This window comes from Danio rerio, chromosome 12 (genome assembly GCF_049306965.1).
Source record: "Danio rerio strain Tuebingen ecotype United States chromosome 12, GRCz12tu, whole genome shotgun sequence".
NCBI classification, from domain to species: Eukaryota; Metazoa; Chordata; class Actinopteri; order Cypriniformes; family Danionidae; genus Danio; species Danio rerio.
The window spans coordinates 46,960,001-46,975,488 of record NC_133187.1 but is presented as its reverse complement, the minus strand read 5'-3'; the positions used below and the strand labels follow the sequence as shown (position 1 = coordinate 46,975,488).

The 15,488-nt window shown below is 39.2% G+C and overlaps 1 protein-coding gene across 6 annotated transcripts in view; it reads left to right on the top strand.

Annotated features, from left to right (window-relative positions):
* The window catches only part of dock1 (dedicator of cytokinesis 1), a 525,870-nt gene that overhangs the window by 55,002 nt on the left and 455,380 nt on the right, over nt 1–15,488 (top strand). For all 6 annotated transcript variants that reach the window (XR_012387688.1, XR_012387689.1, XM_073917871.1 and 3 more), the window contains 4 exon segments: nt 7,877–7,960; nt 9,335–9,375; nt 9,458–9,513; nt 14,317–14,413. Coding sequence is in view for 4 of the 6 variants with exons in the window: in XM_073917871.1 (XP_073773972.1) it covers nt 7,877–7,960; nt 9,335–9,375; nt 9,458–9,513; nt 14,317–14,413 (278 nt within the window). In the remaining 2 variants the exon portion in view is untranslated.

Genomic DNA, 15,488 nt, shown 5'->3' with positions numbered 1-15,488 from the left:
TTTACATTGTTGCTCTTATAGTTGTGTAAATTGCTTCCTTGTCCTCATTTGTAAGTCGCTTTGGATAAAAGCGTCTGCTAAATGACTAAATGTAAAAGCGCGAAAGAGCATGTGCTGTCGTGTCTAACGCCATCTTAATGTGAGCGCTTTAATGGTACATGCACATTTGTGTCAGAGCGCGGTGTTTAGTGATTATTCATATTAACCATCATTTGTGTAATAAACAAACAAGTTGAGAATCAAAAGACACGAGAAAGAGAAACCATAGCTGGGTCCCAAATGGCACACTATACACTATGCACTCATGCACTATGTACTTATGCACTTACACACTCAACAGGATAGTATATGTATGTAGTGTCGTCCCAAATGGCACACTAATGTTTTTTTACTAAGCGGAAATTCAAACCGTTTCCCTCATGATGTTTGACGGTTGCCAAATCAGTGAAATAAACAACCGAATTATCAAATAATACTTGCCGTGAGTATAACCGCATTCACCATCCGGAGGCGCTATAATCACTCTAGTAGGAGAATTTTGCTTTCACCATCCAAAATAAATAAAGTTATCCAACATGTGCGTCCGATAGCTCCGCCCCTTCCGCTACGTAAGCAAACCTGCGGTCGTTGAGTGCGTGAAGTGTCCATCGTTACACACTTCGTTTTACTAGCTGAATGAGTGCATCATCCGGGTAACTAAAGTGCACTCATTATTTTTAGAGTTTTCAGTGTGAACACACTACTTACACTATTTATACTACAAAATGGCGTAGAATAGTGCATAAGTATGCGATTTGGGACGCAGCTCATATCTGAGTCGCACTATTCTTAAAGTCACAGCTTGCGATATTCCTGCTGCTCCCGACTGTTTGTAGTATTAATCAATAATAAAATCAAAAATACAGTGAAGATGCTTAAAGCACAGTTTAATTTAATAACTCATTTCTAATAACTGATTTCTTTTATCTTTGCTATGATGACAGTACATTATATTTTACTAGATATTCTTCAAGATACTAGTATTCAGCTTAAAGAGACACAAAGGCTTAATTAGGGTAATTAGGCAAGTCATTGTATTACAGTAGTGTCTTCTGCAGACAATCAAAAATATATATTGTGCGAGGGGGCTAGCTATTAAAATAGGTTTCAAAATAATGAAACCAGCTTTTATTGTAGCTGAAATAAAACAAATAAGCTTTTCTCCAGAAGAAAAAATATTATAGGAAATACTGTAAAAAAATCCTGTTAAACATCAATTGGGAAATATTTATATATAAAAATTAATTCACAGAAGGGCGAATAATTGTGACTTCAACTGATAATCGTTTTGAATAATCATGATTACATTCATGACCAAAATAATCGTGATTTATGATTTTTTTCATAATCGAGCAGCCTTAGCGTGGCACACACACACACACACACACACTGTCCGAAGCTAAGCGCGGCGCGCACACACACTATAGCATGTGCTCTTTCGCACTTTTAAAATATAAATGATGTGCATCCCTTGCTGCAAAAATTACAGTACAGCACATGCTTTGTCATTTTCACGTGAAACTGAGCTTTGCAGAGCAACACGTGTACAACTGGAAATGGGGCGGTATATTATGAAATAATCGTTTATCTCGATTAATAGTTTTTCCTAATCGTTAGAAGCCAAAATCGAAACCAGATTTTTGATTAATTGCACAGCCCTATGTTGAATGTGTTTAATTGCCAACACAATCTCACGGCAATTCGTAACTTTTTGATTTAGTGGCAAATTTGTATGAATTCCATGATTTCCGCTACATTTATTCTTCCAAGGCAGAGTGCCACACCAAAATTCATCCCGCCACGGCTACATTACAGCTTCTTATTTAAAATATATGATCGTTTTTTAAGTTGTGGGTTAAAATCTCACCGAAAACGTATTAAAAGGTAAGTGAATAATAACAGCGCAAACTTTTCTGTGACCATAGTAGTGCTGTGCGTTCTGTTTAACCCTTTAAGGTGACGTGCTGACTGACAGACTGACAGGTGCGTGATGCGTGAGGCCAGCAAACACTGCGTAGCTTTCAGTTATGATGAACACAGTTTCCATAATTATACTTTATTTATAGATAAAGCTCTGTGGCTCTACATATGATCACCTTATCTTGCTGGAGTTTATAGCCGTTTCACTTTACTTCTGGACGCATTAATGCCGCGGTCCGCTTCGCAAGTCTATCGGAGACATTTATAAATATTCCGAGCAAATCTAATAAATGTTGGAGACATACTCGTACATGAACGCACTAAATCACACTTTAGCCGCGTTTATTTAAAGGCGCGCAAAAAAATCAGCACTTGAGCAGCGTATATTTTAGGGCGCGCAAGAAGTTTTGTGCACGAACAGAGGAATTCGTCGCTCAAGCAGAGATTGACATGCTCGTAGGCTATTACATTAATGCGATCTCGAATTAATACTGCGCCCATGACATTTGTCAATGAAATAACGCCACATGTAGTGGTAGATCTGTGTAAAATGCCCAACAGAGTCTGCCGCCACAACTGGAAAAAATCCTAGAGGAAACACTGAATTCGTACAATCTAATTCGTACAATTTTGTGCGACTTGCTCATCCCCCAATGACGGTTGGGTTTAGGGGTGGGGTTAGGTGCCACGCCTCCTTTTTAAATCCCTTTAATCCTACAATTTCGTACGACTTAACTAGTACGAATTAGCCACTAAACTGGCAAAACGTAAAATGCTTACGTTTCCTCATGAGGTCAGGCTGGTAATTGCAGATAAACATGAAGCCATTCAGTCACTCTCTCTTTTATTATCGTTCTTGTATCTGTTTACTCATTTTTCATTTGATCACTCGCTTTTTTAATGTCTAATTATTTTATGCTTTAAAGTTTTTTGGGGAAAGTTAGTTTTATAACTGAAGTTTGCTAGGTGAAGTGCGAGCAATTGCAGGCACACGTGAAGCATTTTTAGGCTCATTATTTTAAAGAGCATGCATTAAAATATATTTGTCATACCATGCTGCAGAGGTGTTTCAATCAGGCTCTGGATAAAAACTAGCACCAGGAAAGAGATTTCAGTAGAGAAACGACTGCAGTCTGTGTGCGTGAATTCAAAAGAGCCATTGTGAAGTGATCCTGTAATTACTCTTTCTCTGCTGAGAGACTGAATCTTCCACAGAGTAAGAGAGCGTCTAACAGCATGTGTGCGGATGAAGGTGAGCATCCTGACGGAGACAGAAATAGTGTGTGTGTGTGTCTGTGTGTAATTCACCCTCACAGGTCTCGCTCTCTGTCATGTGCTCGTTCAGGGTCACTGAGGGAAACACTACAGCACAGATCACACTGCATGATGAACACTCAATTCTGACAGATGGACACCTGAAAACAAAAATATGTACTGTTGAAGTCAAAATGATTAGCCCTCCTTTTTCTTTTTTCTTTTTTTTTATATTTCCCAAATGATGTTTAACAGAGCAAGGGATTTTTTTCTAGGGATGCACTGAATATTTGGCAACCGAAATTAATAATAAGAAAAAAGGCTGAATAAATTTTGCCGAACAATGACGTTTTTAATGGCGCGAACAAATAGTAACCCGCGTAGATTGAGAGGCCAGCCAATTGTCCACCCGAAGATGTAGAGGTGTCGCACACGAAAGTGGAGAGGGCATTGGATGGCGGATGGGTGTTGTGGACAAGTGAAGAGCCGGGGGAGGTTGTCGTGAGCAAAAGTGAAGAGGGTTGGGGAGTTGCTGAAGAAAGTGAAAGTAAACATCCGATGAGGAGGGGGATTGCTAAAATGAGGATTGCCTGTTTTTTTTTTATTTTTTTATTTTTTATTATTTAATTAATTTATTATTATTAATATTTTTTTGCTGTAGGAGTCCATCTATTAGCCCAATGACGAAACTAACAGCATGGTCGAAGGTTTAATGCATGTAAGCCTTTTCTAGTGCTTCTGAAAAGAATTTTATTATTTATTAGAATTTATTTTTATTAGTTTTTTTAGCTCCGAATTAAATCTGACTCCAATTTCAATGATCCTAAAATTTAGATTGTATTTCTAATTGTAAGAACGGATCACATTCATCATTTATGATTTAATTTAGAGTTTTGATATTTTCTGAGGTCTGATATTCTAATTGTACGTTCATTAGGGACCAAACGCCGCTCAGAGTTCCACGCCCCGGGTTTGCGCATCTTCTCACGGGCAATATGTCGACACTCTGAAAATAGTCAGAGGATGCAGGATTAACTATATTTGAATAAGCTGGTCGCATTACACTTACCTAGTCTTAAAAAAACCTTAGCCAAGCCCATACAACTTGCTACTTCTAGTGGTTAAATGATTAAAAGGTCTACATGTTATAGGCTCTCAATGGCTACGTATAATCAAATGTGCCTATTAATCAATTCAATTATGCCATACAATAAAGGTAATGAAGACTCCTCTAATATACTGGATACAATGAATTTGCAAAACTCCAGAATTAATCAAAACATAACATTTTATTTATCGGGTAAAATTGTATTCTGCCAATTACATAATAAATCATCAGGAAGCCAATTCAGAGATGAGACTAACAATATAACATCCATTAATCAAAGATAAATCAAAGAATTATAGATGCATACCTGACCAGAGAAGTACATTGCAGCATTAGTCTCAGAGATGCTGCAATGGGGTGTCTTTTTACAAGATCTCCCCCCGTCCTAAAGCACATCTTACCTTTTATACTCAAGTCAAAACAAACATAAATTCAAGACAATAGAAGTGTCACAGAAACCCTGGCCTGGTGAATTTGAGGACTTAACCATCTCTGAGGAGGGAGAGCATCTTATCAAGATCTTATAGAAGTCAAAAACCAAATCCACATATACCAGTAAAATATTACTGTAAAATTAAGACCACTTTACCAATCACACTGAGACATTTAAAATGATACCAAACATGAATATAGTGCTGCAAGATACACCATGTTAAAACCTTGAACATTTTATGTGAAATGTGCTCTAATCAGAAGGTAACATAAGGGTCAAGAAGGGGGGCTTGGGGTGAAAGTAAAGGATGCATTCCTGCATTCTTCCCTGATGTAGTGTTGCTCTGTTTCTCCAGCATGTGTTTGCATTGTCAACAGTGATTTGAATAGAACAGTGGAACAGTTGGTTTCATCATCACTTCTCAGATTAGAAAGTGCATTGGAACATTGCATCTTGTCTCATGAAATTCCATAACAGTTCTCAGGGTCTGATATTTTGGATCCTTACATTGCCTAAAATAAAGATCACGGTTTTCTGACGATTCCGTAGATATAAAATAAAGGTTAATATGAGTGGGCTATTATTATTGTTGTTATCAAACATGTGGTAAAACAGCAATCGGCTTTGTGTAGCTGTACTGTTGGTTAAAATGCTCAATTTTGTATAGACTTGGAATGGTGGACTTGAACTTGACTTTAGATTATGATTTTAGATCATTTTCACTGCTAAGAGCGGTTCACTTCCCGTGCGGCTCCCAAACGATCAATCTGTGCCACAAACTGAACGTTATTTACAACATTACCTGTAATTCACAGCCTATGCAGGTTCTGTCGCCCTCCCTGTGGTAACAGCTGACGGTCAGCTCACGTAACGTGTGATTTTTGCGGTCACAAATACATTACATGAAGACAGAAATGACATTTTTGGGGTAAATTATATCTTATAAATACAGCATGTGAATCAACACCATTTGGAGGGTGTCCACGTTGCTGAACAAGTATGTAAAACAATGTGAAGACTTGTGCGGCCACCATTGCTTCTCTCCTGAATGTTACGATTTAAAAGATGTTAAATAAAGGGAAGAGGAGTAACATTAGTTTTTGGGTGAAACACATAAGCAACCACACAACATCTATAAATAAGGGACAAAACCAAGACCAGCTAATTGCAATAAAGTGATTTTATTTACAAAAATAGTGATGATAATGAATGCCAAAAAAAAATGTATATAGAAAGATTATTAAATATTTACAAAGAGACATTGAATATCACAGATAACAAATGACATAAGATGTTTGACCAGATATGGGAGAGTTGGAGAAATGAGACGCGGGCGGCATCCAAACAATAAAAATAAATAAAACAAAAACAATCTATTTGGCCACAGCCATGTCACCCTGCAGCCCAAGACCGGTTACTCACTGAAGCTAAGCAGGGCTGAGCCTGGTCAGTACCTGGATGGGAGGCCACTAGGGAACACTAGGTTGCTGTTGCAAGTGGTGTTAGTGAGGCCAGCAGGGGGCGCTCAACCTGCGGTCTGTGTGAGTCCTAATGCCCCAGTAAAAGTGAAGGGGACACTAAACTGTCAGTGGGCGTCGTCTTTCGGATGAGACGTTAAACCGAGGTCCTGACTCTCTGTGGTCATTAAAAATCCCAAGGCACTTCTCGTGAAAGAGCAGGGGTGTAACCCCGGTGTCCTGGCCAAAGTCCCTCTATCGGCCCTTACGATCATGGCCTCCCAATCATCCCTTTCCACCGAATTGGCTCTATCACTGTCCCTCCACTCCACCAATAGCTGTTGTGTGGTGAGCGCACTGGCGCCGTTGTCCTGTGGCTGCCGTCGCATCATCCAAGTGGATGCTGCACACTGGTGGTGGTGTGGAGAGACCCCCCTCATGATTGTGAAGCGCTTTGGGTGTATTGCCATACACAATAAATGCGCTATATAAATACACATTACATTACATTACAATCTCTACCCTATCTATCCAAATTAAAAATGCAGAAGTTATTGAAAAGAAATCTTCGCGTCTATTACGCACTACCTAACCTACGCTAATCTCTGATGGGAAAACAAAAAGTACAGTGGGTGGAGCACGCCCCTTACCTAGTGTGTAATACAGAGATATTCAAACTACTTGTGCACAATGTATGTCGCACGACATTCTTACCTGTCCCACTCTCCAACCTCAGATGCGCATGACACCGACGGTAGACAAATGGAGAACAAATAACGGACAGATACCAAATTGTAGCACACAGAAGACATATATAAAAAAAAACACTGACACACAGGACAACACAGAAATTCAGGGCCTCCAGAGTAGCGTCCTGTCACCACTTTTATGCCACGGTGGCAGCGGCTGGATTGGAGACCTTGGGTGACGTCAAGGGGGGCACGGCTAACAGCTGGGCAGCGGTAGCCAATCGGAGCCACTGTATAGGTGGAAGCGGGAGAGAGGTAGAGAGCAAGCGAGCACACAGAGAGAGAGAGAGAGAAAGAAAGAGACTAGCGAGAAAAAAAATATATAAATAATAATCACGCAACACAGAAATGTACAGGAATGTAACACTGAACTTGAAAATATGATGGACAGAATCATAGAAATGCTGAATTAAGATCATCTAGGGGGTCGAATCAAGATCGCGATCTTTTTACGAACAATTGTGCAGCTCTAGCATGACCTTTTCTCCTGTTGCCTAACTTTAGGCATCGTGTACGCCAGAATGTTGTGCACTGTACACATTTTACTGCTTTTCCCTCTCAAGTTAAGTGTTTTGAATGAAGATGTGCATTTCATGGTTTCATTATTTGATATCTAACTGCATTTTAGCACTTTGTCAATGCTCCTAGACTATGAGGACATATTTTTGTCAGTTTTTTTTTGTAAGCATAACATACTAGATAATGTGACCTCAGACATGGTAAAAGAACAGTCACAGAAATCTCTTTATTGACTGAAAACCTTCATGTAAAATACGTTGTGATCGATTTCTGTTTTGTTCAGGGTTTATTGTGGAGCTGCTGTTGTCTGTTATTGGTCAGTTATTGCACTGGCACATCATCAAGATCTCCGCTATGCACACTATACTCACTAGAGTGTTATGTTCTTTGTCCTCAGCCGTCTACAACTATGACGCTCGCAGTAACGAAGAGCTGTCCTTACAGATCGGAGACACTGTTCACATACTGGAGACTTACGAAGGTAAGACAGACGCTCACTCACTCGCACACGTATAAGTTTCTTATTCTCACACACACACACACGCACACATACACTTGCTTATGTAATTAATGAGGAGATGTCCTGATGTCAGCCGGCGGCTAGCTCTCTGCAGCTCTCACATGGTCGCCCACTGAAGCTAAGCAGGGCTGCGCCCGGTCAGTACCTGGATGGGAGATCACATGGGAAAACTAGGTTGCTGCCGGAAGTGGTGTTAGTAAGGCCAGCAGGGGGCGGCCAACCTGGGGTCTGTGTGGGTCCTAATGCCCCAGTATAGTGACGGGGACGCTATACTGCTTAGTGAGCGCCGTCTTTCGAATGAGACGTTAAACTGAGGTCCTGACTCTCTGTGGGCGTTAAAAATCCCAGGATGTCCTTTGAAAAAGAGTAGGGGTTTAACCCCGGCATCCTGGCCAAATCTGCCTACTGGCCTCTGTCCATCATGGCCTCCTAACCCTCTCCATATCATAATTGGCATATCATCACTCTGTCTCCTCTACACCAATCAGCTGGTGTGTGGTGGATGCTGCACACTGTTGGTGGATGAGAAGATCCCCCCATTGTGTAAAGCGCTTTGAGTGCCCAGAAAAGTGCTATATAAATGTAAGGAATTAATATTATTATTATTATTATGATTTTAATATTGCACAAACTGTATATTTTGTCCTGTAACCCTGCCCTTACACCTTTTTAAAATAGTTTTCGTGCTATTTTGTTTACTAAGTCCTTAAAACCATGTTAATGTTGTAATCCATATCATTTATTCCCTTCAGGGACACACACACACACACACACATCACTTCATATATTGCTGATAGTGTTGTGGAAAAAAATTCTGGTCTGCAAAATATTCTAAGTCTCTAAGTCGAACTTTTCAATAAATGACGAAGTCTGAGATCTCCGAAGTCTGTAGGAAAAAGACGTCTTTTAATCTTTTAAAAAGTCCACCATCTGCCACTTTACCAAATGATCAACTAGAAGTCAAGTTATTATTTGTTGCTCTGACAAGTGGGATTAATGAAAAGACTTATGCCATATATACTATACATCTATATTTATACTTCCGCTACCCATCCATATCTGTCGTCTCTCTCCACTTCCAGGCCTTTCTGAGCACAAATGTCCTTATCAGAGCTCCAGAACAACCTCTCTCTCCAAAAAACACACAGTTTAGAGGCAAATGATTTGTTAGTGCCCAGTGCCTCACTTCATATCTCCAGGAGATTTATGAAAGCTGTCTTTCATAATCTCTGAATATTGTTTTGTGGATGTGCAACAGGGACACGGCGGCGTCTCTCTGTAATGCAATTGTTGATATTTTCCTCTGACTGCTGTGATATTTCTTGCTCTTCTCAGGATGGTATCGAGGGTATCGGCTGAGGAGAAAATCCAAGAAGGTCAGTTTGTTTTGCTTTTCAGTCATCATTCAGCAGGCCTCAGCTCGTTTGGGGATTTCTAATGGCTTTTCTCCGTTTGCAGGGTGTGTTTCCGGCTTGTTATATTCATCTGAAGGAGGCTACGGTTGAAGGCAGCGGGTCAGTATGTTTAAGCAGATGTACTGAATGAGGAATACAAGTGCATACATGTTGTTTCCTCATGGTCTTAAAAATCTTAGCATTTTAGATTTGATAGTGTGTTTACGAAGTCTAATAGACACTCATGAGTGTTGCGTGAGACTAAGAGTAATTGGAGTCGTGAGCAGAGCCCGGTCTAGATTTCATAACAAGTGTTTTGATGACTGATGCTGGTAATTAGTTTTCGTTGGTATGAAGGGATCTGAATGACTCGAGGACCTCAGAAGCTTGTTTTAAGCGGAAATTACTGACGTGAATAGAGCGAGACGCAGTTAAACAGCCTATTGTTTCCCACACAAGTGATATTCTCAGAACAACACAAGAGTTTATTGATCTTTCCTCGTTCATACATTTTCTTCTTTTTCTGTCACTGATCTTTATACAAATACAAGACTAATTGACCTAATTTAGCTGATGTGTTTTTAAGAGGAAAGTCTAATTGTACATGGTATTTTATTTTCTTAATTAAGCTCAAGTGATCTGTCTGAAATGTTAAGTATGAATCATGCTTCATTTTCTTCTTTAAAATTGTAAATCAATTTGGTTATATAGTCTGATTAAAATGGATTATTTAACACATTTTTTTTTGTACAAAGTATTACGTTATTGTTAGATTATTAGCTTTAAACACATTAGCTTATGCACAGTGGTGCTCTGCGCATGCGCAAAGTGCTCGGGCACCCGGGGGAGACTATGGCCCGGTTTACACTGAGTTTTAGTTTGAAAACGCATAAGTTTTGCTACGGTTACGCCAACCGTCCACACTACGCCGGAGTTCTCGAGCGCCGAAAACGGAGCGTTTTGAAAACGCTGGAGAGGCCGTTTTCATTCTGAAACGCTGCTGCTCCGTCTCAGTGTGGAGGGGGAAAGACGGAGACATCTGAAAACGGAGGCGGGGCTGCAGACATTCGCCTCTCTGATTGGGGCTTTTCCTCAATATTAAGTAGTCTAACACACAGTTCAGTCGTGAATCTTCTCCGTGTAAGTTCAGACTTCGCAAGTTTGATTAAGGCTGCATCTCTTCTTCTTAGTTTGATATGGAAAACATACCGAGGACACGCGTCAATCTTCACAGGGAACAGTGTACTTTATAACTTCATTCACATCACCCTGGCTACGTTGTTTCACTTTCTCAACAATAAAATGTAAACTTGATATAAGGAACTGCCTATTTTTATTTTAATATTAAAAACTAAACAGACAGCAGAAATGCTGAGGCGTCGTGCTGCATATATGAGCGTCATCTTCACTGTGTGAATATTTATAACAAAACGGAGCCGATAACAACTGCCTCCTTTCAATTTCAGTGAAAATACGAAACACACCCTCTCTTTTGCTGAATATCAGTTTTAATAATCGATAATGGCCATTATAAAAGTATAACATACAATAAGTTTATACATTATAGGAAATAAAGGCAAGCGATCAGTCAATATACAGAATGTAGGCTACGTGGTTACATTAATCATTAACTTATCTTTGCGCTCAGCCAAAACACGTTACCTGAGAAAAAGTAATAGAGTAATGACCAAAGTCAGGGAATATGTCGTTAGATAAAGACAACAAGATGAATGAAATATCACGTTTAATAAATATAGTGAGATTAGATCCAGCGGGAGATGCTTGATGAGAAGTCCGACTAGCAGAGCTCTCATCTGGGTAGATGAGCTCCAGCGATTGCCAAAGTGTGTGTGTGTGGTCACGTGATGTGCGTTTTCAGCGTTTTGGTGTGGACGGAGAACAGTTGGGTGAAACGCTGGGTAAAACGCGAGTGTGGACGCGGATCGTTTTCATTCTAAAACGCCGTTTTAAAACTAAAACGCACTAGTGTAAACGGGGCCTATGTGTTTTATGTGGTGGATAAAGAGACTGGGGTAAAAGATTAAAAGGGGTTTAGAGACCTGTGAAAAGAGATATTTATTTAATGTTTTGCTTTATCATGTTTATACAAATGAAGTGTGTATTTTGACTTAAAAGGAACATTTACCTAAAGTATGTTTTAGGTAGAAATATATACTCACCTTCAAATGGTTGAAGCCGTAGTGGGCGGAGTCGATCACTATATAAAGAGCGACTCGCGCTCAGTTAAGGGAGGGGGGGTGTATGAGTAAGGTTGTAGAGTGGTGTGGAGAAGTTTATTGATTATTGGATTTCTCTATTTGCAGAAAGAAAACGATAGCCAAGTGCTACTTGACTTGTAAATATTTTTGTTTTGTTTTTCTGGTTATTATATTTTTGGGGGATTTTTTTTCCTGCTGAGCACTCTAAATAAAGACACTTTGCACCTTTGATTAGTGCTATTTCGACTTCCGCCATTTTTAAAGTTTTTTTATTTATTTATTTATTTATTTTTTTAAAGATTTGAAAGGTTTGGGACCTAATAGAAAAATTGTCTCCGTAACGTACTGTTTTTCCAGTATTGTAGTTTTTTATCAATCGTGTTTTTGTTTCCGTTTTTAAAGTTTACTACATTTATAATTGAAATAATTGGCAGCTTGGTGTTGCTATATATACATTAGTTTTTCATTCATCACCACATTGTTGTATTGGTAGATTCTATTCTTTAAATAGCTTTATATGCATTCATTCATTCATTCATTTTCTTGTCAGCTTAGTCCCTTTATTAATCCGGGGTCGCCACAGCGGAATGAACCGCCAACTTATCCAGCAAGTTTTTACCCAGCGGATGCCCTTCCAGCCGCAACCCATACGGGAAACATCCACACACACCTTCACACACACACACACACACACACACACACACACACACACACACACACACACACACACACACACACACACACTCATACACTACGGACAATTTAGCCTACCCAATTCACCTGTACCGCATGTCTTTGGAATGTGGGGGAAACCGGAGCATCCAGAGGAAACACACAGGAACGCAGGGAGAACATGCAAACTTCACACAGAAACTGAGCCGAGGCTCGAACCAGTGACCTACTTGCTGTGAGGCGACAGCACCACCTACTGCGCCATTGCTTCGCCTTTTATCATTTAATAATATTTTTAAATTCATTATATGAACAACTCAATTCTTTCCCCTTTATTTATCTTGGTTTATCTGTTATCAATCTGCATTTTTTCAGTCTATTTATTTTCAATTTAATATTTTGTTTCTAGAAAATACCTATTATTAGTATTTTTAAATTGTCCCTGGGTTGCAATAATAACTTCATGCAAAATAATTAGAAATTAAATTGTGTTTTTTTTTTTTTTTTCAAATCAGGGGTGTCCAAACTCGGTCCTGGAGGGCCGGTTGCCTAGAGTTTAGCTCTATCTTGCTTCAACACACCTGCCAGGATCTTTCCAGTATATCTTGTAAGAGCTTGATTAGCTGGTTCAGGTGTGTTTGATTAGGGTCGGAGCTAAACTCTTCAGGACACCGGCCCTCCAGGACCGAGTTTGGACACCCCTGGTTTGAATACTTTGTTTGTTTGTACTTTATTGTCCCATTTCTGAAAAATATTTCTCAGACATTCCTTGACATGGCCAGAACATGTTACAACACAATAAATACACATTTAAAATCATAAAATAACCCATTAGAAAAGGTAAATATTACACTTAAAAAAAGACATTTTCTGCTTGTTCAAACTTATTATTTAAAATGAGTTAAAAATGACAGTTCTCAAGTTTTTGGTGACAGCTTGTTTATTTTATCTTCAATCCAGATTAGATTTGTAAAAAAAAATAAAGTAAAAATAAAAATAAGATTATGTCAGCGTTTCCTCCAGGAATTTTTCCAGCTGTGGCAGCAGGTCTTTACACAAATCTACCAACTTCCTATGGCGTTATTTCAATGACAAATGGAGGAAGGTCGTAAGCTCTGTATTACAAGTCGAGATCGCATTTATGCAATACGAGCAAGCAAATCTCTTTGAGCCATAGACCTCTATCTATAAATAAAGTATAATTCTGGAAAATCTGTTCATCTTAACTGAAAGCTACGTCGTGTTTGCTGGCCTCACGCATTATGCACCTATCAGTCAGTCAAACAGTTAGTCAGTCTGTCAGCACGTCATCTTAAAGGGTTAAAGAAATAACGCACAGCACTACTACGGTTACAGTTGCGCTGTTATACTTCACTTACCTTTTAATGAGTTTTGGTGAGATTATAACCCGCTATTAAAAACAACAACAATGACTGAATTTTGTGAATGAGATGCTGTAATTTAGCCGAGGTGGGATGAATTTTAGTGTGGCGCCCCATTATGGCAGAATGAATGTAGCGGAAACTATGTATGTTAACTTAATCAATTTGTGCTGGGAAAACATTAATGAATTGTGTGGCATTTTTTACCGTGTAATTCTTTTCAAACCTTGTCAAAATTCTTAAAGTTATTTAACAGTAGTTAGCACAAATTAGTTGTTATATCGATTCGATTTGCACTTTTAAAACCCTTAGTCTCCTTGAGGGAAACCTGTTACAATTCTCATGCAAAACGTGTTATCAGAATTGATTTACGTTTTGTTTTTTAACAGTCAGATTTCTATACCATGGTGTTTTACCATATCTTCTCCAACTCTCAAAAGCCAGACTGGTCGAAAATAAATACAATTCTATTAGTAATTTCTCCTTGTCTCCTTGAATGTTAAGCATCAGCTCCTGCGATCTTTTATTGAGGAAGGACCAAAATATACTTCTACATTTTATTTTATGTATTTATTAAATTAATTTCACACTATTTGAACCCTGTTTTTTCTCATCTGTTTGTTTTGTCAACTCTCTCCACTGATCCATAGGCAAAAGGAGACTGTGATTCCTACCGAACTTCCTCTGGTTCATGAGGTCACGACAACGTTACGAGAATGGGCCGCAATATGGAGAGACTTATATGTGGTAATCCCGCATTTTAACACATGATGACGCTTCCCAAAAGTTGCACACTCTTCTACACGCTTCAAACTCTCCCATTATGCAAAGAGTCCATTGATTTTCAGCTAAATGGCACACAGATTTGCTTCTACAGCTGCATTAAAGGGATCGTTCAACCCAAAATGAACATTACATTATGTTGTCATTACTCTCCCCCTATTTGTTCCAAACTTGACTGAGTGTCTTCCTTCTGTCAGACACAAAATAAGATGTATTGAAGAATGTTTGTAACCTGGAACCATTGACTTTCATATTATTTCTTTGCCTACTATATTTTATCAAGGTTTGATAAAGGTATCATAAAGGTTTGGAACTGCTTGAGAGTGAATAAATATGGTCATTTTTGCCAGAACTATCCCTTTATACTTAGAGTACTTCTGGCTTCCCTCACCATAGTATGATGCAAATGTGATAACTGATGTCAGGACAGTATAACTGGTTTTGATCTATTACTGAACCGATACAGAATCATCCACATCTGCATCAAGATGCATTTAGCCGTGTTTTAACTATCACGCCTAAAGGACCGAGCCAAGGCCAGTCCTGTCACTTCCGGGGCCAAAGTGGGGCTTTCTCTGAGCCAGCGGCTGGCCTTTTTTGGCCCGCCAAATAGGGGCAGCTGGGGCTTCAGGGCGGAGTAAAAGGGCAGGCGGAGTTTGCCCGAGTCTGTTAAAGATGGCAAGCCGTCATTACATTAGTTTTCCGATCGCACACGAGTACACGCAGCAAATAAATAAGGGAAAGAAAACATATAGCTGGTCAGTTTAAGATAGGCTATTCCATAAAACACCTTATTGACCTTATTCTCCGCGTTGCCATTTGAATCTTTTTGGCACGAGACTTCCGGTCTCGTTCACTTCCATTCATTTTTAGACATTAAAAACTGCTCGTTTCGCTGTTTGATGTTGCAAACTGACATTTCCTTGTTATATTATTCTACTTGGTCTGTATAGTCATGCAAACATTTGTTTGTAGAGCAAGTAGTTTGACCATTTTTTGCTGTTTATTATTCCTTGTCATTTCTCCCATAGGCGACTGA